The 27,436-nt window shown below is 32.4% G+C and overlaps 1 protein-coding gene across 1 annotated transcript in view; it reads right to left on the bottom strand.

Annotated features, from left to right (window-relative positions):
• Window positions 1-394: 394 nt before the first annotated feature.
• Window positions 395-27,436, bottom strand: part of ABHD17B (abhydrolase domain containing 17B, depalmitoylase) — a 29,476-nt gene continuing 2,434 nt past the window's right edge. The window contains exons 2-4 of the mRNA XM_051962109.1: window positions 7,555-8,029; window positions 4,632-4,811; window positions 395-2,098 (exon numbers count right to left, since the gene is read on the bottom strand). Of these exons, the coding sequence (XP_051818069.1) occupies window positions 1,879-2,098; window positions 4,632-4,811; window positions 7,555-8,021 (867 nt within the window). The 5' untranslated portion in view covers window positions 8,022-8,029 and the 3' untranslated portion in view covers window positions 395-1,878. The remainder of the gene's footprint in view (window positions 2,099-4,631; window positions 4,812-7,554; window positions 8,030-27,436) is intronic.

Below are 27,436 nucleotides of genomic sequence, written 5' to 3' on the forward strand. Positions count from 1 at the left end.
AATTTGGAAACCATTACATGTAAAAGGAAATTGAGTATAACAGCATAACCAAGATAAACTTCAATAATCCTACCAAAAGGATCAAAGATCTAAATATATTATCATGGCTTGAGTATAGAAAGAAAATTATGAGTCCAAAAAATAACAAGTTTGACTAATTAATGGGAATTGGAATGAAGTGTCCCATTATTTGTAGTCTACATTTATTTTTCCTCTTTAGTCTGTAAATTTTAGTTGTGCATAAACCTAGTATCAATTCCTGCCAAGATCAATCTACTTTACTGTTTTACTGATTAATCCTTGGAGGTTTTCAAATCAATTCCCAAAGTGATTTTTTAGCCAAATTCTTGGTTAGTATGCTATGAAAGGAAAGAAATTTATAATGAATCAGAGCTTTAGGAAATTTTTTTCTTTATAGAAAGGTTATTTACAATAATGCCTCACCTTTACTCCTCCATCCCCCCCAAATTTTTTTTTCAGAGAAAAGGATAATGCATTAGGATTGAGAGTTGAGAAAATATAAACACAGAATCACATCTGAGTGGGATATGTGCTATTTTACTGTTAAATCTGACACGTCTAAACCGAAGCATTCACAATACTTGATATACTTTTAAGGGAATCATATATAATAGTCTTAGACATAACCACAGAACAAGCAGAACAATTAAAACTACATAAGGCCTTAAAATATATCCACAGTGTGTATTATTTCAATATTGAATCATTTACAAATTAGACTACATACCATTAATTTTATTAGCATTTTCTTTCATAATTTTATTCAGGCAAGATTCATCCAAGGAAAAGGCAACTTACAGTTTTATTTTTCTGCAATTTTTAAAAAAACTACATTAGTTATTACAAAAGTGTTAACGTTCTCTCTTTTCTTTCTCTTCTACTAAGGAGTAAATTAGTAATATTCTCAAATGGCAGCCAAAAATAAGAAGTTCTATACTTAAAACAGCCAAAGGAAACCTGGATGGAATACAGCAGTGAATGTGCATGTGATACTGAATAAAATAAACCTAAATGAAATTTCAGGTTTCCATACTATTAAGAGTACTGTATTTCTACACGATCATTCAAAGTTAAAAAAAAAAAAAAATGCTGCACACAATAAATCATTCTAAAACTCCTAATATGAGAATTTAGGTAACTGCCTCACAGTACTGACCTCATGACTCAAAGTCAGTTAAAATTTAGTGTTATCTAAGGACTTTCCCTTTATAAAGTAACCAGTTGGTAAATTATTACATGGGGGACAAAAATGAACTCTAATACTGTAATGAACAAAAAGAGAAAATGTAAGACTAACCATTGGGATATGGATATAAAAATGGAAACAAAATACCTTTTAACCATTAACCTTGCATAACAGAGTCTAGTTCAACTCTACACTTGCACATTTCATGGTATTTATTACCATTTGTTTTAACATTGACTATTTGCACAGTTTTAGATGTATGATTTTTAAAAGAATATTATATTAGTGCAACAAGGATTAATACACTGAGATGTTTTAAAAATATTTATAAATTCGTTTCTGGTATGTGAAAGCATTTGGCAATATTTTTACAGCATTTGATTTTTTATAGAATTAAAATTTCTTACAGTACTCATCTTGGTGGTTTTTGTTTCTTTAAAAAAATTCACATAAAATATATAAATTACATAGCTTAACTGCATGATACTGTTATTTCCAGTTTTTTATACTGATAATTAAAACCTTCATTAATTCTGTTAACAAATCATACCTGTACAGTTATGAAGGCAACTAACATGATTTGAAAACAAAACCTTCAGGTTTTAAGTTATTTACCAAGGTGCCCAGTTCAGCATCAAAACAGAACACAGTATGTAAATCTATAAAGAAATTTACAAATTCACTAGTTCATGTGACACAAACTGTTTCAATCGTTCAAGGTACTGTCCATAAAGTTCCACATCATTGTGACCTGCTCCTTCAACCCAGAGAGGCTCCACAGGTCTTTGGCAGCGTTCAAATAATGCGAGGCCATGTGAAAAGTCAATGACTTCATCTTCAGTCCCATGAATTATTAACACTGGTGAGGTTATTTTAGAAACTTTGTCAATGCTGCGAGGAAAAGGGGAAAAATAAGCTAGCTATACAAATGAGCAATGGACTTTTTGCTATAAAAGATGAGATTATTCAGTTGTTTATTAAAAATGTCACTGAATCCACTCAGAAAAATTTTTTTTATTTTTTCCTGGCTTTAGAATCATGGTATACTTTGAAAGATAAAGAGTTAGAAGACCTGGGTTTGAGCCATGCCTCTACCATTTACAAGCTTTGTGACCTAGAGAAATATACTGCACATTACTGGATCTTAAGGGGATAGTTCTAATATGCTGTGAAAAAACAGGTTTTTGTATTTTATTTAGACTAGTATACTGTATTTATATTACAGCTTTCTTCATGAGGCAGAATACAAGTGACTGAAGTAAAACTTCATATAAGATCACTTCTGTTATACCAAAAAGCTATTAAAGCAGATTCCTACTTCTGGAATTTACTTATCAGAAACTAATTTTGTTGGTCTAAAGAAAAAAATGAACAAAATACCAAGAGGGAAAAAAAATACACACCCACACCCACACACAGACACACAGACACACACACACACACACCTTCCCCTGAGCTACACGAAGAAGCTGAGTTTTACTTTACTTTTCCTAGAGGATCACTCAATAAATGTTGCTTCCATACTAAATTTCTGGTGAGAGTGATCAAAGGTAGCCTCATAGATCTTGCACAATAAGGGAATAGGGAACTGAGGGATTATTCACTTTAGCAGGCAACTAAATCAAGAACTATGCAATATAGGGTTGGATGGTCAGAATAGCAAGCCTGTCCTCTTTCTTCCCTAGTATTCAGTCTTCATAATTTCTTTGGGAAGTTAACAGATTATTTGGGATACCATATTCAGAGCAACAGGGTAATAATTAGTAAAGCAATTATTTATTGAGGTTCTGAAACAGAAGTGATTAAATAGACCTCTTTGGGTCACTCACTATTGCCAAGAACTTAAACAGATTCAGGATGTAATAGTGTTGTTGCTAGATCATTTCATATTTATGTTCTTGTAAAAATTTCAATGTATTCAGAAGTAATATGCTTTTTGTTCTAGCCACCATTATATGTCTTTTGAAGAAACTGTTATCAGAAATAGAAAAATGTTTTTTCCAAGCCATAAAAAAAATATCCTTTTTTATCTCTAAAGCTATTATTTCAACAAAAATGTTTTCACTATTTCTTCTTCCCCCTAACTATCAAAAAGTATAAATAGTCAATATTTTCTATTTTAAAAACAAGTTTCTACTTAGATCTTAGATTTACTTAGAACTTAGATCACATTTCTTTACAAAGTTATTCTGATGTGAATTAGATTCATGGTCTGAATAAGTTTTGTTGGTACTAAACTCAAGAGAATATTGTATTATAACAATAGGAATAGCTAATATTTACAATGTTTTAAAGTTTGCAAAGCATTCATGATATTATCTCACTTGATCCTCACTTCTATTATAGTCTTTTTACAGGTGAGGAAATCAAATTTGAAGAGAGGTTAAGGATTAATTTAGGGTGAGAGGATATAAATTCATGTCAACCTAATTCCAAGTGTGCTGTCTATACCATGTATCACTATAATTGGTGTACCAATACAAAATACTATCTTCTCTGCAACTCAAAGAGACAACTATTTATATAGTTATATAAAGTTACACAGTAGTGTCCAGGACACTGAGAGAATGCCTTGCCTAGAGTTACAAAGAGTCAGAAGCCACATTTCTTCACTCCAAGACAGGCTTTTTCTCCCCTATGACATACCATTTCTTTTTAAAAAGAAGTTTTAAAGCTCTCAGTTTTGGAATAGAAATTCATATTCTTGCCCAGTAGTTTTTGGCAAATATTAGTCTGTTCATTGATGAATCAGGAGAAGAGAAAGATACTAATGATTCCTTTGATTTTTAAGTTGCTCTAAATAGCACAAAAGGATTTTCTTCACTCCCTACATAACGCCTTAGCTAAAGCACACATTTTTAACTTTAAGTTCCACCATTCCTCATTCACAATGACAACTTAATTGGTGGCCTACTCATACCCCATCAGCTTCCTCCTTTAAGTTACCAGTCTAGATGGTTAATTTTTAAAAGAACCTTTCTTTGGAGTGATTCTGCTCCCATACGGAGTCACTGGCTTTTGGCTTGTCATTCACAAAACACTGTGTCACTGCCAATGGAAAAGAGGAGAAAGATTGAAATATGACAATTCTTCCCTCTTAACAAATCTTGCTTTTTCATAGTATACTAATTTTTCCTAAATGCTCTAAAGACCAAGTAAAAAAACAGCACTTTTCCTTTGGAAGTCTAAAAGAGAGTATAGTTGTTGAAAAATTTAAAACTGGATTACTACAAAATTATTGCTATAACAGCAGTAGTTTTTGTGGAATAAAATTAACTTTCCTCCTAATTTACTCACCATTTATGCCAAATGTAGTGAATATCCAATATGACCAGAACAGGTAATTTTATATTATTGTTTTACCCTGAAATTCCCCTCCCCCCCCAAATATTAAATATAAGTAGTTTTGAATATTGCCACTTACTTTGGGAATGCATCAAAGCAGTAGGTCTTCTTAGTATCTGGAAAAGCTACCCTCATTCCTGAGGTCAGAGGGGAATGAAGAATGACAGCAGCACTCTCATAACGAGCAGCAAGATCCACAGATGGTACTGTTCCTATACTCTGGCCATATATAATCACATTTTCAGGGCGGATACCATACCTGTGAAGTTCAAAAGTTAAAAAAAAAAAATGATTTTTTTTCAAAGAATTTGTACTTGTCAATAAGTATCATGAATGCTAGTTATAGAAATTCAGAGTCATTTTTGATTTTCCTTCTCCCTCTATCTAGTCAGTTGCTTAATCCTGTCAATTCTTATCTCATCCTAACTCAATTCCCTATGATCACCTAACTAGACTATTTGTAACAACCTAAACTGATCCCCCAACTGTTTCTATGTCCCAAAGAATTAATTCTTCATAAAGTACTTCCTGAGGCATAGATATGACTACACTATGAAAAGCAAATATTACAAAATTTTTTACAAAAAAATTACAACAACAACAAAAGAAAATTTACAGCCAGAAAGAAATTTAAGAGAGCCATCTAGTTTAATCTTTTTTTTGTTTTTTAAATAAGGGAATTCAGACCAAGAGAAATTAATTGATTTGCTGAAGGCTATAATCAGGTTCCAACTTCACTGTCAAATCAAGTACTTTCCACTATTATCAAACTGCTTTTATGGCAGTAAAGTCAAAGACAGTAGGGAATGAAATATAATTATTCAATGAAATAATGTTTTAGGACACTACTGATTTATCCAGGTAATCCTTGTCACTGATAATGGAACATGTTAAAAAGATTTAAAAATGATTATAAATCACTTTTTTTGACCCTGTATAATCTGAGGTATGGGTGAAATAAGGAAATTCTATGAAAGCTGTTCACAAAAAGGAAAAAGGTATTCTTTGCTAATTATGAAATATTGAATTCTATCCCCAGTGTATCCCCTAAATTCACTGAAAAATTTTTTAATATGGGATATATGCAGGGCTACTTTAGAATTAAGAGATAAGCATGGTGCTATAGTCAACAAATAGCTTTTATAAACTGAGGAATGATTTTTTTGCGTCCTTGAGTTGGTAAATAAAATTTAAAATTTAAAGAAGTTATGAGTAAATACTAAGGCACAGGACTGGAGCTATGTTATGATTCAACTACTAATTCTCCAGATACAATGGGGCCTTGAGTATATGTATGCAGAAGAAAGGAAAGGCAAATAATATCTAACCATAGGATCCCCAGGCACAAAAATTTCTTTAAGTATGGTTTCAATAGGACAATCGTACAATTAAGATTTACTGGACTAAACAAACTCTCATGATCTCTTTCCTCTCTATTCCTTTCAGATTGCTGTCAGCCAAAAAAAAGTATTGCCTAGAAATAAATGATTTGCCTGAAAATTCAATGGCAGAATCGGACTTTGTATTTTGGTTTCAATACGCTTAATTAATGAAACTATGCTGTTATTATTACATAAAATTAACTCTTATTAAGTAAAAACTTAAAGACTATTGTAAAAAGAACACTGGGAGAGAAAAACAAAAACACCAAATTGGTGTGGGAGGAGTTAGGAGAGCTGACTGACTTCCATCTTTGCTAGTAACTAGCAATCATATAAGTTATTTAACTTATCCTGGGGTTTTATTTCTTCCTAACAGTGGACTAAAGAATATGACCTGTGAGGTCGCTTTTTTAAATCATAAAATCCTGTGATTTTATCATTCTAAGGTCTGAAAACAAATATAAAACACTCATAATCAATCTTCTAAATTACAGTATACATTAATTCAATATGATGTATAGGGAACAGAAAAAAATCAATGATATTTAAAATCCCCGATTAAAACTCAAAAGTATCAACTTGAAATTTTATCATTTAACTCCTACTCCTCCCCTATATACAGAAAAGCAGTATGGCATAGTGACTGAAAAATTATCGTTTAAAACACTAAGATGCATTTCAAGTCTTATCTCTGTCATTTCTTGTGCAAGAAAAGTTACTTAATTTCTCAGTGCTCAAAGGCAGTCTTTTAAAGACTGAGTTGGAAAAGTAATGCCAACCAACCTGCCTTAAGGATTTTCTTCACCTGGGAGTTGTCTCTACCACTGAAATCATAGATTCAGTTTCCATTTCTAATACATAAAGTATATATCACATTATATTCTTACTTAATAATTAGGGACACAAAATGTAGACTGATAAAATATATTTTATAAATTGCCACAATTTAGAATGAGAGGTCTCCAATAGGTAATGTAATTTACATAACCATTTAATCACTAAATAGTCCTAGTAAGAACAGTAAGATTTGCCTTTTATTTTAGTTGCCTATCTAAACAATGAAAATCTAATTGCTAGAGAAAATGTATATGCCTCCTTATTAATTTATAATGTTAGGTACAACTTTAAAAATTACATTTTCTTTGGAATATGAATAAAGTAACTAATAGATGTGTGTGTTGGGAGAATAGAGGGAAGGAATCACTAAGAACTTTACAAATTCCTATTCTTTTGGTTGTTATTTGAGACTGCTCATTTCATCTTGACCAAACTGGAACTGTAATAGCCACACATAGAAGGTTCTAATTTAAGTAATGATCAGATCTCAAGTTTTTTCCAATTGGGTCAGTTTGCTTCTCCTTAGACACCCTGAAGGTTCTACATACCCACATACCCCCATATAGGTCCCAATCTTATGCAGACTCCTGTCTGAGCAGTCCTACTGGAATTTTGAAATCCCAAATTCAAGTAATCTACTAAGCCTCCCTCAGTAGTAGAAACACTAGGCACATGCCACCATTCCTGGTTTCTTATGTTTTGGGAAAACTAAACAAATATTTAAACTGGTCTATCGTGTTCAAGGTATTTAAAAGTTGAGTAAATCAAATAATTCAAATTTACCTTGTTCTAAGAGCCAACCACGCTGCATCAACATCTGCATAAAGGTTCTTCTCTGTTGGTTTCCCAGAACTTGCTCCATATCCAGAATAATCATATGAAAATATATTGCAATTAATCCTTGAACCCAGTCCTATGTAAAAACTGCTCATTTGACCAAGGTCAACAGCATTTCCATGTGAGAAGAGTAAAGTATATTTGGCATTGGGTGAGCAACGCACAAACATACAGGCAATCCTGTTACCTTTACTGGTTCTAGTCATAAAACACTCAATAGCATCTTTTTCTCTGGAAGAATACTGCCAGTCTGCTCTTTCTGAAAGATGTAGGGTCCAACGACTTCCACTTTCATCACACATCAGAGTATAAGTAGGGTCAGGTGGTAAAAATGCTAATTTAGAAGCAATTTTCCCTGGGCAGGGTGGACAGCAGAAGAGGCAACAAAGTTCACCAAATGAAAGATTATTCATCTTCCAATCTATAAAAGAAAAGGCAAAAAAAAAAAAAAAACAACAACAACAAAAAAACACTTTTCAAATCATTATATTGGAAGAGTTTATAAAGACAAGAACAAAATAACTTGCTACAACATTTATGGTTTATAAGGATTCAAGCATGTGTGATTCTTAAGAAATGGAAATTTTGTGAAACAATGGTTGGGAAAATTCCCTTGGCAAGGTCACATTTAAGTGAAAAGGTCCCTGCTTTTTGAAATTTATAACAGAAATGAATAATATATAATTCACAAATGTGGGAAATAATGAACAATAACCACATGAATAACACCATAGAGTTTTAAGGTTTACATTAAAATACTTGACAATCTACACTGAATATGAGCCTCATAATACTCTTGAGGTAAACATTAAAGGTATTACTCTCATTTTTTGATGAAAAGAAATTAAGGGACTAGCTTAAAGTCACAGTTATTATGCTTCCAACTCCAGTACATGATGGACATCATAGAAAATCTTTAACATTTTATAGTTAATCTTAATATTCACAAAATGAAATTTAGAATTATTTTGGGAAAAATATATGATCAAAATAATACAGAATGTACAACCTTAATCAATCATTTAGAATTTTGTACACCTTAGATGGGATTGACCTTTAGAGCAAGGGTAGGGAATGTCTGGTCCACAGGCCATTTAAGGTCTGCTAAATCACAGGTGATGATGCACTGAAAGCTAGAAACAATAACTTCCCACTGCTTAAGTTCTAGAAGCTGATAATTTTATATAGGCCTCAAATAATATCCAAATGGCCTTGACAGAAAAAAAGTTCTCCACTCCTGTTTTACAATTTTAGTCATATTCATTTATGTCAAATTTATGGCAAAACTTATTGCAAGTAGGACATGTGTGTATTACTTACTATATTAAGAAGATATCTAAAAATTTCTTTTTTTTCCCCAAAGCTCTACATAAGGTTTTATTTTATTTTTTTAATTTAATTTTATTTTATAATAACTTTATATTGATAGAATCCATGACAGGGTAATTTTTTTTACAACATTATCCCTTACACTCGCTTCTGTTCAGATTTTTCCCTTCCCTCCTTCCACCCCCTCCTCTAGAAGGCAAGCAGTCCTATATATGTTAGGCTATCTAAAAGTTTCAAATTAGCTGGAATATGATATTATTTTTTTAAATTTCCATTTAAAGTATCAATTCCTAAGAAGCAGAATAAAATCTTTTTTCCTTAAGTCTCTCTTTTTAATCCTTTCTCTTGTACTAGTTACAGGATAAAAATCAAAAAATAAACCAACTAGAAAAACTCCACCTAAATTGTAGCTTCTACTTCTAATTAGAGCCCACCTTTAAGTAAGCCTTAAAAAGATGCCATTTGTTCCTAAACCAACAAAACTACTTTTGTGGAATAACTAAAATGAGTGACCTATACTAGAGATCAGAAATGAGACTTAACTTGTTCAAAATGAAATCAGCTGGTCATACAATGTGTACTTTTCTTAAATGTTAATTTAATAATACAGTGAAAAGGTATCAGAAATAACAGTTATGCCATGAAAGATGCCATGAAAGTCTTAAATTAGCAAATACTGATTCTCAGAGTGTGTGCAGAGTAAAGGGAAATAGAGGCCAAGGAAGATCCTAAGCAGGGAAAATCTCGATCAATCACAGTCATAGTATAAATTGTTCCTGGCTCTCCTTGTTTCATTCACTCCACATCATACCATATAAGCCACCCCAAGTTTCTCTTAACTCTGTCCCTTCTTCTCCCCAAAGTCCATCTGATATAAGAAGACCTTCCTAAGCCCATCATACACAGAGTAAACACTTTTTTGAGTATCAATTTTTCTAGGTATTAGAGATAATAAGGAACTGAAGAAAGAGATGGATAAAAGGATAGAATCTTAAGTCTGTACATTATCTTCTGAGCTGGTCAGAGCAGAGAACCGATAGCTGTGAAAGCTTCTAAAGATATTTCTAAATGCTGACTTAATTGGTGCCCTATTTCCTTCTTTTTTCCCTAACGCCCCCCAAAACTTGTTTTGGTTACTTCCCTTCTCTATTGTTATCCATCCTTCTTTCTACTTTCTCATTTTGTCTATACTCTTAAATAAGCATAAAATTATTGAGTTTTCTAAGGATTTTGAGATCAGAAAGAGACAGGGATCTATGAAGAAAGGAAAAAAAAAGAGCAAGGGACAGTAACAATCAATCTTAAATCCATAGCACTGACTTCTTTTATACCTTATCTCAGAAATTATCAAGTAAAAAAAAAAAATCTGATAAGTATTTTTTAAACTAAATCTACCTTCAAACTGATTAAATCTGCATATTATAGTGCACCTCCATTTATTCCTATTCTTTGTTTTGCTTCAACTCACTGTGGTTTTGATATTAAACCATATTTTTCAGTCTTCTAAACAGTGTGTTATTGCTGTTAAGATTTGGTGGGAGCAACATAGCATTTCCACTTCTGTTATTGTCTGCTTGCATTTTTGTTTTCCTTCTCAGGTTATTTTTACTAACCTTCTTTTCTAAACCTGATTTTTTTTTTTTGGTGCAGCAAGATAACTATATAAATATGTGTATGTGTGTGTGTGTATATATAGTATTTAACATATATTGGACTACCTGCCATCTAGGGTAGGGGATGGGAGGAAGGAGGGGAAAAGTTGGAAGAGAAGGTTTTGCAAGGGACAATGTTGAAAAATTACCCATGCATATGTTTTGTAAATAAAAAGCTGTAATTAAAAAAAATACAAAAAAAAATTTTTTTTTGCATGAGATACTTTCTTGAAGTCTTCTCTTTGATTCTGAATTCCCAGGTCCAATCCTAAACCATGTCATATTTCATCTCCATTAGCACCCAATTTATTGTGATGTGTCCAACTTTTTGTAACCCCATGGATCCTACCACACACTGGATTTTCCTGGCATGGATACTGAAGTGGTTTGTCATTTCCTTCTCTATTAGATCAAAGCAAACAATGCTTAAGTGACATGGCCAGGGTCTCATAACTACTATTATCTGAGGCAGGATTTTACTCTGGTCTTCCTGACTCCAGATCCAGGATTCCATCCACTGAGCTACATAGCTTCCCTACTATCCTAATGCTTTGTGGTAAATTCGTGTTTAAAGAAAGCTATTTCCTTCCTATTCCACAGATTTCTCTCCTGGGAAGGCCAACTTAGGAGGAATTTTAGAAATAATTTTGTTCCCCTTTTTACAGACAAGTAAACTCTGGGTCAGACTGGGTGATTTATTCAAGATGGCACAGTCACAGCTGTTTCTACTACCTCTATTGTTGAATATGGAAAGTAGCTATGCTTATTTATGGAAAACTCAAACTCTGGCAGAATGAGGAAAAAAAGGCTCAACAACACTGTTGAGGTCAAGAATGGGGCCTGAATGAGCACCTATAATTGGGAAGATAAGGGAGGTTCCCCTCAGGACAAGCTTAGAGAAAAAATATAGATAGCTGAAGATAAACTTTTAAGACAATGGCTTTCTAGATATGGTCTTAGGCTCAAAATTATCTTCCTCATGTAGCCCCAGCCTAAAACAAGAAAAAAAAAATCAATCAATATAAGCAAGTTGTACCTAGCTGGTTTAAGAACTTGTAATTTCTATCTTTATATAATTTATACTTTTGAGGTATCCACATATAGTAAAATAGTTCTCTAATTGATAGAGCCAAGATGAGAGGAAAAAACAGTAAAACAGCAAAAGGAAAAATAGGAAAATACTACTACAGGAAAAGTGAAAGTAGAGAAAGATAACTTTAATCAAATGATATCCCTGAATCCTCTAGGCAGAAATGAAATGAAATCCCTGGTAGAAGCACTCAGAAGTTTTCTATTTGAATTACTCTGGATCCTTTTTATAACAGGTTCCTTAAAAATCTCTTCTAATCTTGTTGCAAAGTTTAGCGAGTAATTTAGTCTGAATATAGAAAGGTCAGGCTATCTGCAAACAAGGAGTTGAAGTAGGCTCTAGGGTACTGCAGCTTTCTTTTTAAGTCTCAAAACCTCCAAGGTTAGAGCCATGCATTTTGGCTCCATGGACATTCTATCCAGGGACTTATTTTGGTTGCTTATGGCAAACATATATTTCCATTTCTACATTAGATAACACTTACAACATATGAAAAATATGACACTTGATAATGGATATGGCATAAAAATATTTGTATGACTAAACATTCACAGTTATTAAAATAAGAATAAATGACAAGGCATTTTGTTTTGATAAAAAATTTGTTATTATTTTTAGTGGTTGTTCGTTAAAAACAAAGCACTTTAAAAGGAAATAAATTCTGCTTAAGTGTATAAATTTAGGTATACTTTTTTAAAAAAAAATAAGCTTCTAGTCATAGAAGATAGAGAGCAAGTATTAGAGGCAGGAAGATGTGAATTTAAATACTGCTTTTGACATGTAGCTTGGATAATTCTAAGCAAATCTAGATAACTTTTTGAAACTAAAAGTGGCAGAGAAGATATATTCATAGAAGGAATTCTTCATCAGAAGCTCCCTATACCAATGAATTCAGAAGTTTAATGTCTAACTTTTAAAAAAAAATTAAGTAATTTGCCATAATGTAATATAACTTGATCTATAACATTTAGATTCAAATCTTCTGCCAACAGTATGACAATCAATGTCCCACAGACAATTCAGTATGTTTCAAATAGAACTGATTTTCCCTCTATCACATCCCCTAGTTAACCAAACTTTTTTTTTAAACAGCTCTCAAAGTTATTAGCAACCAGATTTCCAGGCTTTTAATGATGTTAACTTTGTTTCCTCTTTTATCTAATCTTCTGCCAAAATCTGCTATTTACTTTGCTGAAAGTTCAAAGAAATTTCCTAAAATAAGTGGCAATTATCAAAATGTTTGTCCTTGCTAACTTTTTCCTATTCACTGACAAAGATTAAAACAGGTAGGCCAGCCAACGTAAAAAAAAAAAAAAAAATCCTCCTTCAATACTATTTCTTCCGCCTCTCTTTGGTAATTTCCATATCAATTCTAATGTTTAAAAGCAATGTATTAAAGAATCTTCCTTCATCATAACTAGTTATGAATGTATTTTTTCTGTACCAAGTCTAAACAATCTACCAAACTTCTGATAGGAAAAGACAAAATTAAGGTAATAATGCTTGTAGATAGCAAACAATTACCCTTAGATTAAAGTCATGTAACAACAGATTCATTCTTAATGTGTCTAATCTCCACATAAAACTCAATTCTGGCAAAAAGAAAAATTTAATTTTAGCACTTTCAAAAGCTTTATACATTTATTGTTTTCTAAATAATTAATCCCACATTCTGTAATGAAAGCCAATTTCATAAACCTTCATTTAGCTGAAGATAAAGTTACTTGTGATAAGGTAAAGTCAAATCAAAACTACTAAGCAAAACTATTTCACTGCTAGACAGTTTTTAAGAACTCACCAGTTACTGGAAAATGAATGGATGCCCATCAATTGGAGAATGGGTGGGTAAATTGTGGTATATGAATGTTATGGAATATTATTGCTCTGTAAGGAATGACCAGCAGGATGAATACAGAGAGGCTTGGAGAGACCTACATGGACTGATGCTAAATGAGATGAGCAGAACCAGGAGATCATTATACACTTTGACAACGATATTATATGAGGATGTATTCTGATGGAAGTGGATTTCTATGACAAAGAGACCTAACTGAGTTTCAATGGATAAATGATGGACAGAAATAGCTACACCCAAAGAAGGAACACTGGGAAACAAATATGAACTATTTGCATTTTTGATTTTCTTCCCGAGTTATTTTTACCTTCTGAATCCAATTCTCCCTGTGCAACAGGAGACCTGTTCGGTTCTGCAAATATGTATTGTATCTAGGATATACTGCAACATATTTAACATATATAGGATTGCTTGCCATCTTGGGGGGAGGGGGGTGGAGGGAGGGGAAAAAAACGAAACATAAGCGAGTGCAAGGGATAATGTTGTAAAAAATTACCCTGGCATGGATTCTGTCAATACAAAGTTATTATTAAATAAAATAAAATTAAAATTAAAAAAAAAAAAAAAAAGAACTCACCAGTTACAAAACAGCCAATAACTTTGAATAATCTAGTATTTGACAAATCCAAAGACTCCAGTTTTGGGGATAAGAACACATTATTTGACAAAAATTGCTGGGAAAAGTGTAAATTAGTATGGCAGAAACTAGGCATTGACCCACACTTAACACCATACACCAAGGTAAGGTTCAAAATGGGTTCATGATTTAGGCATAAAGTATGAGATTATAAATAAATTGGAAGAGCATAGGATAGTTCACCTCTCAGACCTGTGGAAGAGGAAGGAATTTATGACCAAAGAAGAACTAGAGATCACTACTGACTACAAAATAAGAAAATTTTGATTATATCAAATTGAAAAGTTTTTGTACAAACAAAACTAATGAACTCACATGTTAGAATTCTTATAAGGTGCTAAGTCAGTGGAATTGAAGAGACAATGGTTAAATCTAATTTAGCATTGATTTAAACCTACAACAAATAATGGTTTCCTAGTGATGTAATGATTGGAGTATACTCAGTGTGAAGAATATAAGCTCTCAGGGCCAAAGAGCACTTTGGGAGATTGAGAAGCCAGGATTCAGTCAGGCAGAACGAAAGAAGACAGAGAAGTGGCAGGCTGTCCTGTGGAGAACACTGAAACCAAGATCCAGAAAGCTAGCTGAGCTCCAAGTGAAGGAAAGAAAAAATAAAGGATCTGGACTTTAACAACTGACTTCATTTGAGGTGATTATTACTCTGAACTAAAACTAGGGCTGCTTCCAGAAGCCCCCTCGAAAAACCTGCTCCCAGAGAACAATTAAATTTTAGAGAACACTCACCTTCCATGAAAGGAGATCTATTTTCTGGTCTTTGTATCCCCATTACTTAACACAGATTAATCACTTAATAAATTCTTAATTAAAAAAATTCTTATTGATCAATTCACAAACCATTTTCCGGTGCCATTCTTCATTTCAAAACTAGTTCATTGATTAAATTGTGCACCACCTCTTAACAAAAGCATTAGATAATCCTTAAGACACTTGAAACCCATGTTCAGTTTTTTCTTAGAAATTTAAGTTCTGTTAGGGCAATATCTTTTTAATTTAATATGTTCAAAATTTAAAAGTTTTTGCACAAACAAAACCAATACAGCACAAAATGAGAAGGAAAGCAGAAAGGTGGGGAAATTTTTACTGTCAGTCTTTCTGATAGAGGCCTCATTTCTAAAACACAGTCAAATTTATAAGAATATATAAGACATTCCCTAGCTATTCCCCAACTATTTTTAGAAGCCAGCTGTAGTCATATAAATGAAATTAGTACTCATTGGAGAAATGCAAATTAAAACAATTCTGAGGCACCAGATTGGCTAAAATGACAAAATAGAGCTAATAAACTATCAAATCCTTTGATCCAGCGGTGTCTATATTGTCTGCATCTTAAAAGAGATTATAAAAGACAGGAAAAGGACTCACATGTGCAAAAATGTTTGTAGCAACTCTTTTTTATGGTAGCAAAGAATTCAAAACTGAGTGGATGCTCATCAACTGGGGAATGTCTGAATCAATTATGGTATATGAATATAATGAAATATTATTGTTCTATGAGGAATGATGAGCAAGCTGATTTCAGAAAAGTCTGTAAAGACTTACATGAACTGATGCTGAGTAAAGGGAACAGAACCACAACACTGTACATAGTATAGTAACAGCTCTTCTCAGCAATATGTTGATTCAAGACAATTCCAATAAACTTGGGAGGGAAGATAATCATTTGTATTCAGAGAGAACTATGGAGATTGAATATAGACCACCTTTTTTTGGTTTGTTTTTTCTCATGGTTTTTCCCTTCTGTAATGATTTGTCTTTCACAAGACAAATAATATGAAAATGTTTAAAATGATTGTACACGTACAACCTCTATCATATGGCTTACTATCTTGGGAAGGAGAGAAAAGAGAGGAAGAAGGAAAATTTTCAAATTAAAAATCTTACAAAAATGAATGTTGAAAACTATCTTCACATATAATTGGGAAAATAAAGTATTATTGAATAAAAAAAGGGAGGAAAGAAATTTAAGTTCCAATAGGTATCCTTTTTCCAAATAAGCCTATTTTATGCACATTAAAGTTATTTTCCTCAAACATTGGACTATTTAGCTGCCACAGTGCCATTTGCGCCAGTCACTTGTCTTGTAAATATAAAAGTATGCAAATGAATTTGGTTTTAAGGTTACTTAACCAACTAATACTTGCAGTTAAGTTTCTTCACTATTCATTTATTTTCTTTCAATCTTATAGAAACCTGAAACATTTGTGTAAATGGATTGATTTATTAAGAAGAATGAATTTTTGATTGCAATCTTCATTCCATGCTACCTATCCCTGTTACACTAGTTTTCTTTGAACTGTTTGCAAATCACAAAAAGCTGGTGTAACTTTGCTTTTTTAAAAAACTTAGCTTGACAGAAGAGTATGCAATACAGTAGTATAAGGCTAGAAAGACAAAGTGATAGAAGGTTATGATGGTCCTTGTTTATGAAGTTTGAAGTTTATTCAGATGGCAGTATATAAATTTAGATCTTCAAGGAAACAAAGATAAAAGATGGAATGAAAGATTAGTGGTCTGAAAGAAGTGGTATGGGAAGACCTGTGGGCAAACTACTATGGTAGCCTACGCAAGTAGTCAGAAGAAAAGGAATATTGGACGCAGACACAAAGAAATGTTAGAAAAGTATAGTTATTGGACTGATTCCCTATAACATGAAAGGAAAGAAAGAGTCTAAGAAAATTCCAATTTTCTTATGTGAAGTATTTCATGAATAGTAAAAGCACACTTTAAAAAGGAGAAATAAGCTGGAGAAAAAGAATGAGCTTGATTTTAGACAGGATGGGTTTCCAGAACTCAAAAAATATTTCAGACTGAAATTTCTGATTTGCTAATCATTTTCTAAGAGATGCTAATTGTAGAATTTTGAAGAACAAAAAACAAAGTTCTTGAGAGAATACTCAAATTAAATGCAAATTACTTTATAAACTTAAATAAGTTAGAATGACCTGAACATTATCATTCCAAGGGCCTATGGAAACATCATGATGTCCAGAAAGTGTAGGAAACAGATGACAATTTAACATTCTACTTTCTAATAAAGTACAAGTTGTGATACAAGATAGTCAAGTTCTCAAGGATACTGCTCTTTAGGAAGGGAGAAGAGAATAAAAGGAAATAATTGTTATTCAGTCATTTATTTGTATACCACTCTACGTGACTCCAAGAACCCTCCATTATCTTTCAAAATCTGTCCAAGTTCATGTTTATTGTGACATTATCTATTCATTTCATCCCCTACTGTCCCCTTTTCCTTTTGCTTTCAATCTTTTCCTACATCAGGACTTTTTTTCCAATGACTCCCATCTTCTCAAAAAAAAAAAAAAAAAAAAAAAAAAGAGAGAGAGAAAGAAAGAAAGAAATCTATTGGAAAATGCTATTCAGGAATATGGAAATAAACTTCTCATGTATCATGAATTTTTTCTCCTGGAAAAGAACAGGATGATGCTTATTGAGACAAGTTTTAAATAACATCTTCAGAAATAAAGTTGTTTTATTCAACAAGACTTATTGCAGAATCAGACATTATTACACAATTAAAAGAAGGCAATGAATGAAGAGCTCAAACCAGTTATATTTAAATAAACTAGATACTTAAATAAAATAGGTACTAGAAAACAGAAAAATGACAACTATATAAATTGATTGAAATTTCATACAGAACTTTTAAGTGATACAAATCAATTGCCATAAACAGGTAAAAAAAGAAAAAATTCTTAGCTCCTCACTTAGTAAATACTCCAGTTGCTTGCAATTTCAGAGTCATCACAATTGAAAGCAATATCAATTTTGAAAATTTAACTCATTTGTGAAATCTTACATGTTAACAAGATTACAAGATCACGTCACAAAATTGTGAGCCTGTAGAGGGGGAAATTTTTTTTTTTAAAGTTGGATTCAACTAAGCAAAGTCACCTTGATGGTATTTAAAGATGAAAATTAAAGGACAACAAATGAATAAAAATATTATAAGAATTTTTGTAATTTTTCATACTACAGAGTATTTGTAGAAATGTCACTACAAAAAACTATGATAGGAAAACAGCTAAACTATTATCAAGTAGACCCAGAGGAAGTACATGATAGAAGCTATATATATCCAAGTATCTTAAAATACCAAAGGCATAGAGAAATTAGATACATTACCCAAAAATGGTGTTATCAATATATAAAAACAAAACAATGCATGATGAAGTTATTAGAAAAGTAGAATTCACATCTTTAAAAAAAAAAGTGTAAAAATGTAAGACCACATCTTTAACATTATAGAACTGATTCAAAGATGTAGAGAATGTTGTGCTTAGTACAAAAAATAGCTGAGGCTATAAAGCTAAATGCTACGTAAGAATATTCTGCATCAAAATCATAAAAGATTCCATGAAAGAAAAATTTTAAAAGATAAAGCTTATTTAGTGAATCTCTGATGATTAATGCCAAGAATCAAAAAAAAAAAAAAAAAAAAAGACAACTGGTGGTGAAAATATTTGCTATTGTCATAGAGATACAACAGGGAATATAGATTTTCTATTGGTTAAGGCTATTCTTCTGAAGTTATCCATGTATAGTTCTGTGTTGACTGCATTAAGCCATGAAACACTCCTAGATGGTATCCATAGTAACTCTAAAGAGTTTGAGTTATCAAAGTAAGCCGAGCAAAGACCTACTAGCTGGATAGACAACCTATAGGGCTTGCCAGTAAGGGGGGAGTGGGGGAGAAGGAATATATATATATATATATATATAATATATATATATATATATATATATATATATATATATATATGTAAACATATCTATCTATCTATCTATATATATCTTGATCATTGCAAATGGACAAAGGGCCAGAAATAAACAAGAGTAGTTGAGATCTAGAGATATAAATTGGAAAAGTACAAAGTTCTTTTAATAATCTCACACTTCTATATAAAAACAAAACCCTAAATTTAAAAATCTAATATTCTTTTGGCAGCTTTACTTTCTTTTGGCTGTTTACTGTTTATTATTCTCCAAAGAATTAAAATTGAGGATTACTCAAAAGACAAAAGAGATAAAATGAGGGTTAGCTCGCGTGTTTCAATAGTATCTGTTGTATCAAGAAAAAGCAAGGAAGGCTCTCAAAATACTGGATTGATGCTCTAAAATCAAGTTATGAGAGGACATAGATTAAGTTGATCAGGCTAAGTATTGGCAGGTAGGACCTGTATTGGTGGAAGTAACATCTGTATCACTGAGATCCCAATTCATTTATATATTTTCATTAAGCAACTTGAAAATGGTTAAGGTCAGTATTTGGCGTAGTGCTTTGATGAATAAAATTTTACTAGTATCAAGGAATTTTGAATTAAAAGAGAACTCACAAGCATCAAGTTCAGATCTTTTAAATTTTTTTTCACTTGCAATCTCCTTTTCACTGAGACATTTTTACATGACCCCAGGTATATAAAACAGATAGGCAAATCAATATTTACTAATAACTATAATTTTGTGACCTCCACAATCAGTTACACAATCCCATATGGAAGAGGGGTCATGACCACAGTTTAAAAAGCTTTGATCTAATATAACTCCAGAGACAGAGAAACTTAAGACCAGGGATGGTAAATGATTCTGTGGCAAGTAGGAAAGACAAGATTTGAAGCCAGGTATTCTGATTCTCATTCTGCCACTAATTCTGAGAAAACCATTTCTATTTCTTCTTTAGTTGATGGCTTTCTGAAAAGTAATATGGTTTGTGTATACAATATTAAGTCAACAGAGTACTGAATGTGGTGTCATGAAAATCTAAGTTCAAAACCCACTTCAGCCACTCCCTTGATGTGTGACCCTCCACAAGTCACTTTTCTATATCTCTAATTTGAACTTGGTGATATCTAACATCTCCTTCAATTTTATATCAGTAACTCAAACTAATTCTTTTGGGAAAAAGACTGCCTCTAAGTATGACTTAAATTAAAAAAACCCACAAAACATTAATTGATCGTTAAATCTAAATATGTCCTTTCTCTTGGGGAAAAATAGCTATAAAAACTACTTAAAACTGTAACAATATTTGAATAACATTTGTACTTAAATAGCTACAAAACAACTTTTAAAGATATAAAGGAAAAACTAGCTTAATGGAAAAGAACCTTGAGGAAATACTGAACTTATCACTTCTCATTCCCCTCCAACACAGGTCGAATAAGATTGACATGCAACTCTGCTTGCTAAGATACCAATTTCCTAGTGTTCTATACAAGCTCGTTTTTAGAAATGATCTAAAGGTGAAAAACATAGAAATATAACACAAAAGACAATTCACTTCTAATAATTAAATGAACAAGTTTATTTAAAACATAATGGTTAATGAAATAATGTCTTGATATCTATGACTGTGGGGTTCTCTTGTAAATTACATCAAGTCTTTAGCTTATGGATCATATCTTCAAGATCCCTTCCCTTTTAAGGTCTAAAGTACAATCTTGTATTTCATTAATAGATTCTGCCAAAATTGTTAACCTCTGATCTCAATTTTAAAAATTTTACTGATGCTTTCTGTTTTTTCTTAGGGAATGCCTATGTTTCAAAACAACCTTTAGGCAGTCAATAGTCAATCAAGTTTCTGTTTATTTTATATCTTGATGAATTTAAACACAGATCTCTTCCCCACCCAATCATCCATAAGTAATACTTATTAAGAGTCTCCCTCTGAGAGAATTTCAAATAATGAAAAGTTGGAGAGATGTCACAAAGAACAAAGCACAAATTTCACATTACTTAGGCATATTAAAAATTAGCCTTCTGTAAAAAGCTTAATATTCTAAGCTGAAGAGACTAGAACTTCTTCCTAAATCCACTGTCAACAAACATGAACTCTATAGTGAATGATGCAAGTCTTATCTGCTAAGTACAACTTTGTCCTCAATTCTAGTTCTAGACTTTGAGAGAGTAGATCTAGCTTTTGCCTGGAGACCTGTCATTTTGCCTCAGAATCTCTAAGTAATAAAGAGAAACACTTGCTTGAAGCCCTGCTACATGAAGAATGAGGGAGATTATAGTCCACACTGTGCTCTACTTTGATAGTTATATCGCTACAATTCTGGGTACTCCAGAAGAATACTGATCAGAAAGATGTGACCAGGATAATTAAGGAACTAGAGACCATATTATATAAAGATGATTGAAGAAAAGGGATATTTACCCTGATGAAGACACAATTTAGAGAATTAGGAAAAGACTAGAGTCTCAGATCTCAGTTTTATATGAGAAAAAGGTTGCTAATAATTAGAGGTCTAAAAAGTGGTGGGGGTTAACTTAGGAAATAGTGGATTGCTCCTTAGTGGAAGTTTTCAAATGAAGTGTAGGTAACCATTTATTGAATCTGCTGCAGAGGCATTTATTAGGTACATGTTTGACTAGGTGGCCTCTAGGCCCTTTACAACTTTGAACTTTTGTGATAATGTGAATTAATTGAATTTTATGCCCTATAACCATGTTTCCCTTTAACAGAGAAACTCCTAAAAAGTTATCTATTTCCCAATGTTTCCTCCTTTCTTCAACCTCTAGGAAATCTAGCTTCTCATACTACCAGTATTATACTGACATGTCTCTTTCAAAAATAACTGCTTAAATCCCATCTAGCCTTTTTTCAATCCTCACCTTTCTTAACTTTTTAGTAACTATTGATCCTCCTCCTCATCACTCAAAACTTCTTTATTCTTTTGGCTTTCAAGGTACTGCTATTTCCTGGTGTTCCTATCTAATCCTTCCTCAAGTCTCCAAGGTTTTATAATCACCCATCTTTAAGCTAATGAGCATGTATGGTCCCCCAAGGTTCCATCAGGATCCTCTTCTCCATCTCTCTAAATTCTTTGCCTTTATGATCTCCTCTATTCTCATGGGTTTAATTATCATCTCTATAAAGGACAACTTCCAAATTTTTATTACTAGCTCTAATCTCTGTTCTGAATTCCAATCTCATATAGCTAGTTTCTTTATTGCTATCTCTAACTAGATATAATATCATTAACATCTCAAATTGAACTTATCTAAAACTAAATAAATTCCCTATTTCTGAAGATACTACCATTCTTCAAGTCACATATTTATAAACTTGAGTTACATGAAACTCCTTCTCTCATTCTACATAACCAATTAATTTCCAAGTCTAATAAAATCTATTGTTATACCATCTTTGCATTCCTTTCCTTTCTAACACAATTACCACAGTAGTTTAGACTATTATAACCTCACCCTGTCTTCAAGCTTTCCCTTTTTCAATAAATTATCCACAGAGCACTAACATAATTTTCCTAAAGCACAGATCTGACCAGCTAGCTGGCACAGTGAATAAAGCACTGGGTCTGGAGTCAAAAAAACCTAAGTTCTAAATTCAGGATCTGACACTCGTAATCCTGAAGACAAATCACTTAATCACTGTTTACTTCAGTTTCTTCAATTGTAACATATATAATATACACATATACATATGTGTGTGTGTGTATAAACATATGTATACCTTAGTTTGTTCAACTGAAAAATAGGGATAAAAAGGGCACCTACCTTCCAGAGTTGCTGTGAAGATCAAATGACTTAAAATTTGTAAAGTGTTGATTAGTACTATGTCTAGTACACAATAGATACAATAGAAATGCTATTATTAATGTTATCCCTCTGCGCTAAAACCTTCAATGGCTCCCTAATGGCTATAGGATAAAATTATCAAAGTATTTATATTCCCCTTTCTTTCCTTTTTTAACCATATGAAGTAAATCAATTCTACATAATTTCCTACTGATAATTCCCTTGACTTTTTGTCCTATTGTAACAACCACGCTAGCACCCAGGACACCCCAGAATCAGTTGGAGTCAGGATAAGCAAAAGTCCGTAATCTTTATTCTTGGTCCCCAGACTCAGGATTGAACAGGATGGAAGCAGAATCTCTGCGAACACCTTCCCCCTCCCTCATCTACCACCAAAAGAGTGTCCCTAGCCTACACTCTATTTTGGTTGTTCCAAATGGTCTTAGTAGTTGCCCCCAACAATTTCCTCAGTCAAGAACTTCACCTTATACTTTTCAGAAAAAAACACCTCCCCCACCTCTTTATATAATATCATTCAAATAACATGTTCCTCCACTCTCTCTACTGAAAAGGTAGTGCTTTTTCTCTAATGCACTCAGATAGGAATGTTCCCACCTTCAATTCTCTTGCAAAGCAGTCCATTATCTTACAAGTATTACAAAGTCTCCCAAATTCTTAAAAAAAAAATTGCATTTGTTTAATTTTTTTTTTTTCTTTCCTTCCCCACAAGAACCTAATACCTCTAGTTAAATCCTCTTCGGTTATATTTCTTGAGAAAATTACCTTATGCTCTGCATCTTAAAGAATTCACTGTCTGGGCTCAATCTCTCAATACCTGCCCTTTTATCAGTTTTTCAACTGATTTATTTCACATGACTTACTGCTCCATTTCATATTAGCTACAAAGATATTCATACATTTGATTCACAAAATGCACTACTTCCACAATCATAAATTTTGAAATTGTTTTATTTAATAACAATCTATACTCATTCACCTCTGCTTTATAACCTCAAATCTTGTCTTTCACCAAAACCAAGATTTCTATTACCTCAGTTCTTTCCCCTCATTCTAACTATATTCTTTTTCCTTTCCCACCTTAAGCACTTGATGAACTAGTTCAACTCTGCTGAGTTGAGTGCTTCTCCCCCAATCTGACCTTACAGATCTCAGTCTTGAATCAATCACTCCATTCAATGCTTTTACAAATTTGCTTTTACAAATATGCAGCTGAATGAAACTGGAGAAAAATCATATTATCAGGCTGACTGGGTCCACTAGAAATTTATGTTACATAACCTCAAATAGTCTCTCTTATTGCAGCAAGACAAATCTTTCATGAAAATCTCCTTTGTTTCAAAAGATTTTGGTCCTCATCTTCTCTCACCTGGGCCATTTCCAAGTCTTTTAACAGTTTTTCCTGACTCAAGCCTCTCCCCCTGCACTCCAATCCATCCTCCACTTAGCTCTATGATGACTTTTCTAATGCATGTCACCTGGATCAATGAGCTCTAGTGACTCTCTGTCACTTCTAGAATCAAATATAAAGTCATCTGGTATTTAAAGTTTATTACAACCTGGCCTTGATCTAATTTTTCAGCTTTCTTATAATTTACTCTTCTCTGAATTCTACAATCCAACTAAACTAGCCTACTTATATTTCATACCAAGTTCACCTCTTGTTTCCTTTCCTTTGCTCTGATTGTCCTCCAACAAGCACTTACTCCATCCTTACAAAGCACTTTGTAACTTTTCAAAACACTTTCATATTATCAAGGCAAGCCTTAGAAGAAAGGATGATGCTAAGGATTTTACAGTTATTATCTCTTTTGATCCTTATAACAACCTTGGGAAGTAGGTGCCTTCATTTTATAGTTGAAGAAACTGTGACAGACAAGTTAAATGACTTGCTCAGGTCACAAAATTTATAAATCTTTAAGGTCACATTTGAATTCAAGTCATCCTGAGGTCTATCTATGGTACCACCTAACTGCCTGGATGAAATTGGATAAAGTATATAAACCAACACTCAGAAGCCAAGTGGTATGTACCTAAGTGGTATTACCCTAAGTAGTTATCTGATGTAGGGCAACTAAGTGGTGCAGTGTGTTTAGGGGAGTTTATCTCTGGAAATTTGGGAAACTCAAAAAAACAAGTTCAGGGGCTTCTTTACAAGTAGATAGAGTGCCAGGCTTGGAAATATTTAAGATCTAAGTTAAAATTTGTCCTCAGATACTTACTAATTGAGTGACCCTGGGCCAAGTCACTTACCCATGTTTTTCTCACCTGTAAAATGAACTGAAGAAAGAAGTTGAAAACCATTCTAATATCTTTGCTAAGAAAACTTCCAAAAGGAGTCATAAAGGACCATACAGGACTGAAAATGATTCATCAACAACATATTGAAATCTGTTAAAAGTTCATAAGCCATAGTGAAATAATAAAAACATGGTGATAAAAATGTAAAACTTAGAAATTAGGTTTCAAATTAATAGTTTATCCAAAGACAATGAATTCCCCCAAACTAAATCAATTTGTCTCTATTACTGTATAAAAGAGATCTATTTTTAATGTCATTTCACAATGATGTTTATAACCAATTATTGTTATTTCCTTCTTGCTACGAAGACCTTCCTAATTCCTATTAAATGAATAAAAGCTCAATTTAACACTACTTATAGTCTTTGAACAAAATATAACACTAAACAAATTTTGTAAAATGGTGGCAGTGGGATTCTACAGCTGTACAGCACAGAAATGACTTAACAATTTAATAAATATAATAATGTTAGCATTGCATTATATTTGTATTAACGTTACATATAAAATGTTAAAAATCTTTTCTAGAGAATTATGAACTTACGGTAATTTTTACTTGAGGGTTAGTTGAAGAGCAAAGAATTTATTTATTTTTCAAGCTGGATGTTACCTACTGCAATATGATGGAAAGTAAAGAAGCCTCTAAGTCAGGAAATACAGTCTTCTTGTTCTAGCTCTGTTACTATGATGGCTATCAAATCATAACCAAGACATTATTTTTCCAGACATCTCATCTGTAAAATAAAGATATTGGATGGATGGTGTATAACATTCCCTTGCAGTAAAGAAAATCTATGCCTAAGATACACTGTCAAATTATATTTATAATGTGTTAATATTCTTAACTGAATTAATAGTTAATAGCCTTAATTGAATTTCTTCAATTTTCATTTGATTAAAATAGAGAGAAAATGTCCAGACTATCATTTAGTTTCAGCTTACACAATTGTTTATGAGCAAGGCAAAGAGAGGAAGCAAAATGAAAAAAAATATATCTAATGTAAACTAAAAAGTCTTTTTTTCTTGGGCATATACATTTTCTTAGCTGCTACTGCTGCTACTACTACTACTACTTTTTTTTTTTTTTTGGCTGAGGCAACTGAGATTAAATGACTTGCTCCGGGTCACACAGCTAGAAGTGTTAGTGCCTGAGGCCATATTTGAACACGGGTCCTCTTGACTTCAGGGCTGGTGCTCTATTCACTTCAACACCTAGTTGCTCCAGCCCTAACTTCTTATTAAAGTTATACTTTCAAAAGTCAAAATGGTTAGATGTTCTTATAAGACCATAAGTTCTTCTCTGTGTACATTAGTAAAAGAAAATCATTGCAACTTTTATATCCATAATTACATTCAACTTCTACATTCATTTTTCCTCACATTAAAAACTATTCTGGGTATACTATTTTTATAATAATTTCCCAAAACTAAGATTTCAATTTAAGAAATACTTTTTTTTGTATTTATATTTTCCGGGAAGTTAATTAAGAGAATACTGCAGGAATATGGAAGGAACAAAATTTTAGTCAAGATTTTAGTGGATTTTCGGGAAAGTTGGTCTTTTACCCTCACTTTTATCATCTTGGTTGATTGAACTGCTTTAGTATTCTCAAGTACAAAATGATCCATGCTTTAATCAATGTCTATTTTTTGAAATGTGGATATTAAAAAGGTGATGTTTATAAAGTAATTTGACTCCCTAGAATATATCTCATAGCACCTAGGTGTCCAAGAAACAATTTCAGAGGTGGAATATACATTCCATTATACTTCCCTTTTCTACTTTTATTTCATATACTAGTCTTCACTTCCAATTTTCAAGTTGTTTTTCTTTCTTCTATCTACAATTAAAAGCCTGCTATTTGTCATCTAAAAATTCTAGTTTCAGGCTCGTAGGGTATTAAAACCTGAAGTTGCAGCAAAAAATTCATTCAGGGATACTCATTAATTCAGTGAGGAAAAGATATACATTTTAATTTTATAAAAACTGAGATTACCGTCAGTACTAAAAAAAACCCTGTAAACTAGAAAAAAATCATGCAGAGGCAAGAACAACTAGAATTTGTAAATATTCACCATTCTTGGTGATGTTAAGCTTAATAGGTAAAAATTTGAAATCTGAAATGAAACCTACTAGTAAAAAGCACACCATCATTCTGTGACTAATTTCCCATCATCAGGGATTCTCATTGTAGCAATATAAATCTTTACCTGAAAAAGTTCTATAGGATCATTAAAAACATCTTTAAAAAAAAAAAAAAAACTTTAAATTCAACAAATATCAACACCTTTGACTAATCTCCAGAAAAGATGAAAAATGAGTTCTGAAACTAAACTAAGAACTAAAATGAGAGCATATATTCAAATAG

The sequence above is a fragment of the Antechinus flavipes genome, chromosome 1 (assembly GCF_016432865.1).
Source record: "Antechinus flavipes isolate AdamAnt ecotype Samford, QLD, Australia chromosome 1, AdamAnt_v2, whole genome shotgun sequence".
NCBI lineage: Eukaryota > Metazoa > Chordata > Mammalia > Dasyuromorphia > Dasyuridae > Antechinus > Antechinus flavipes.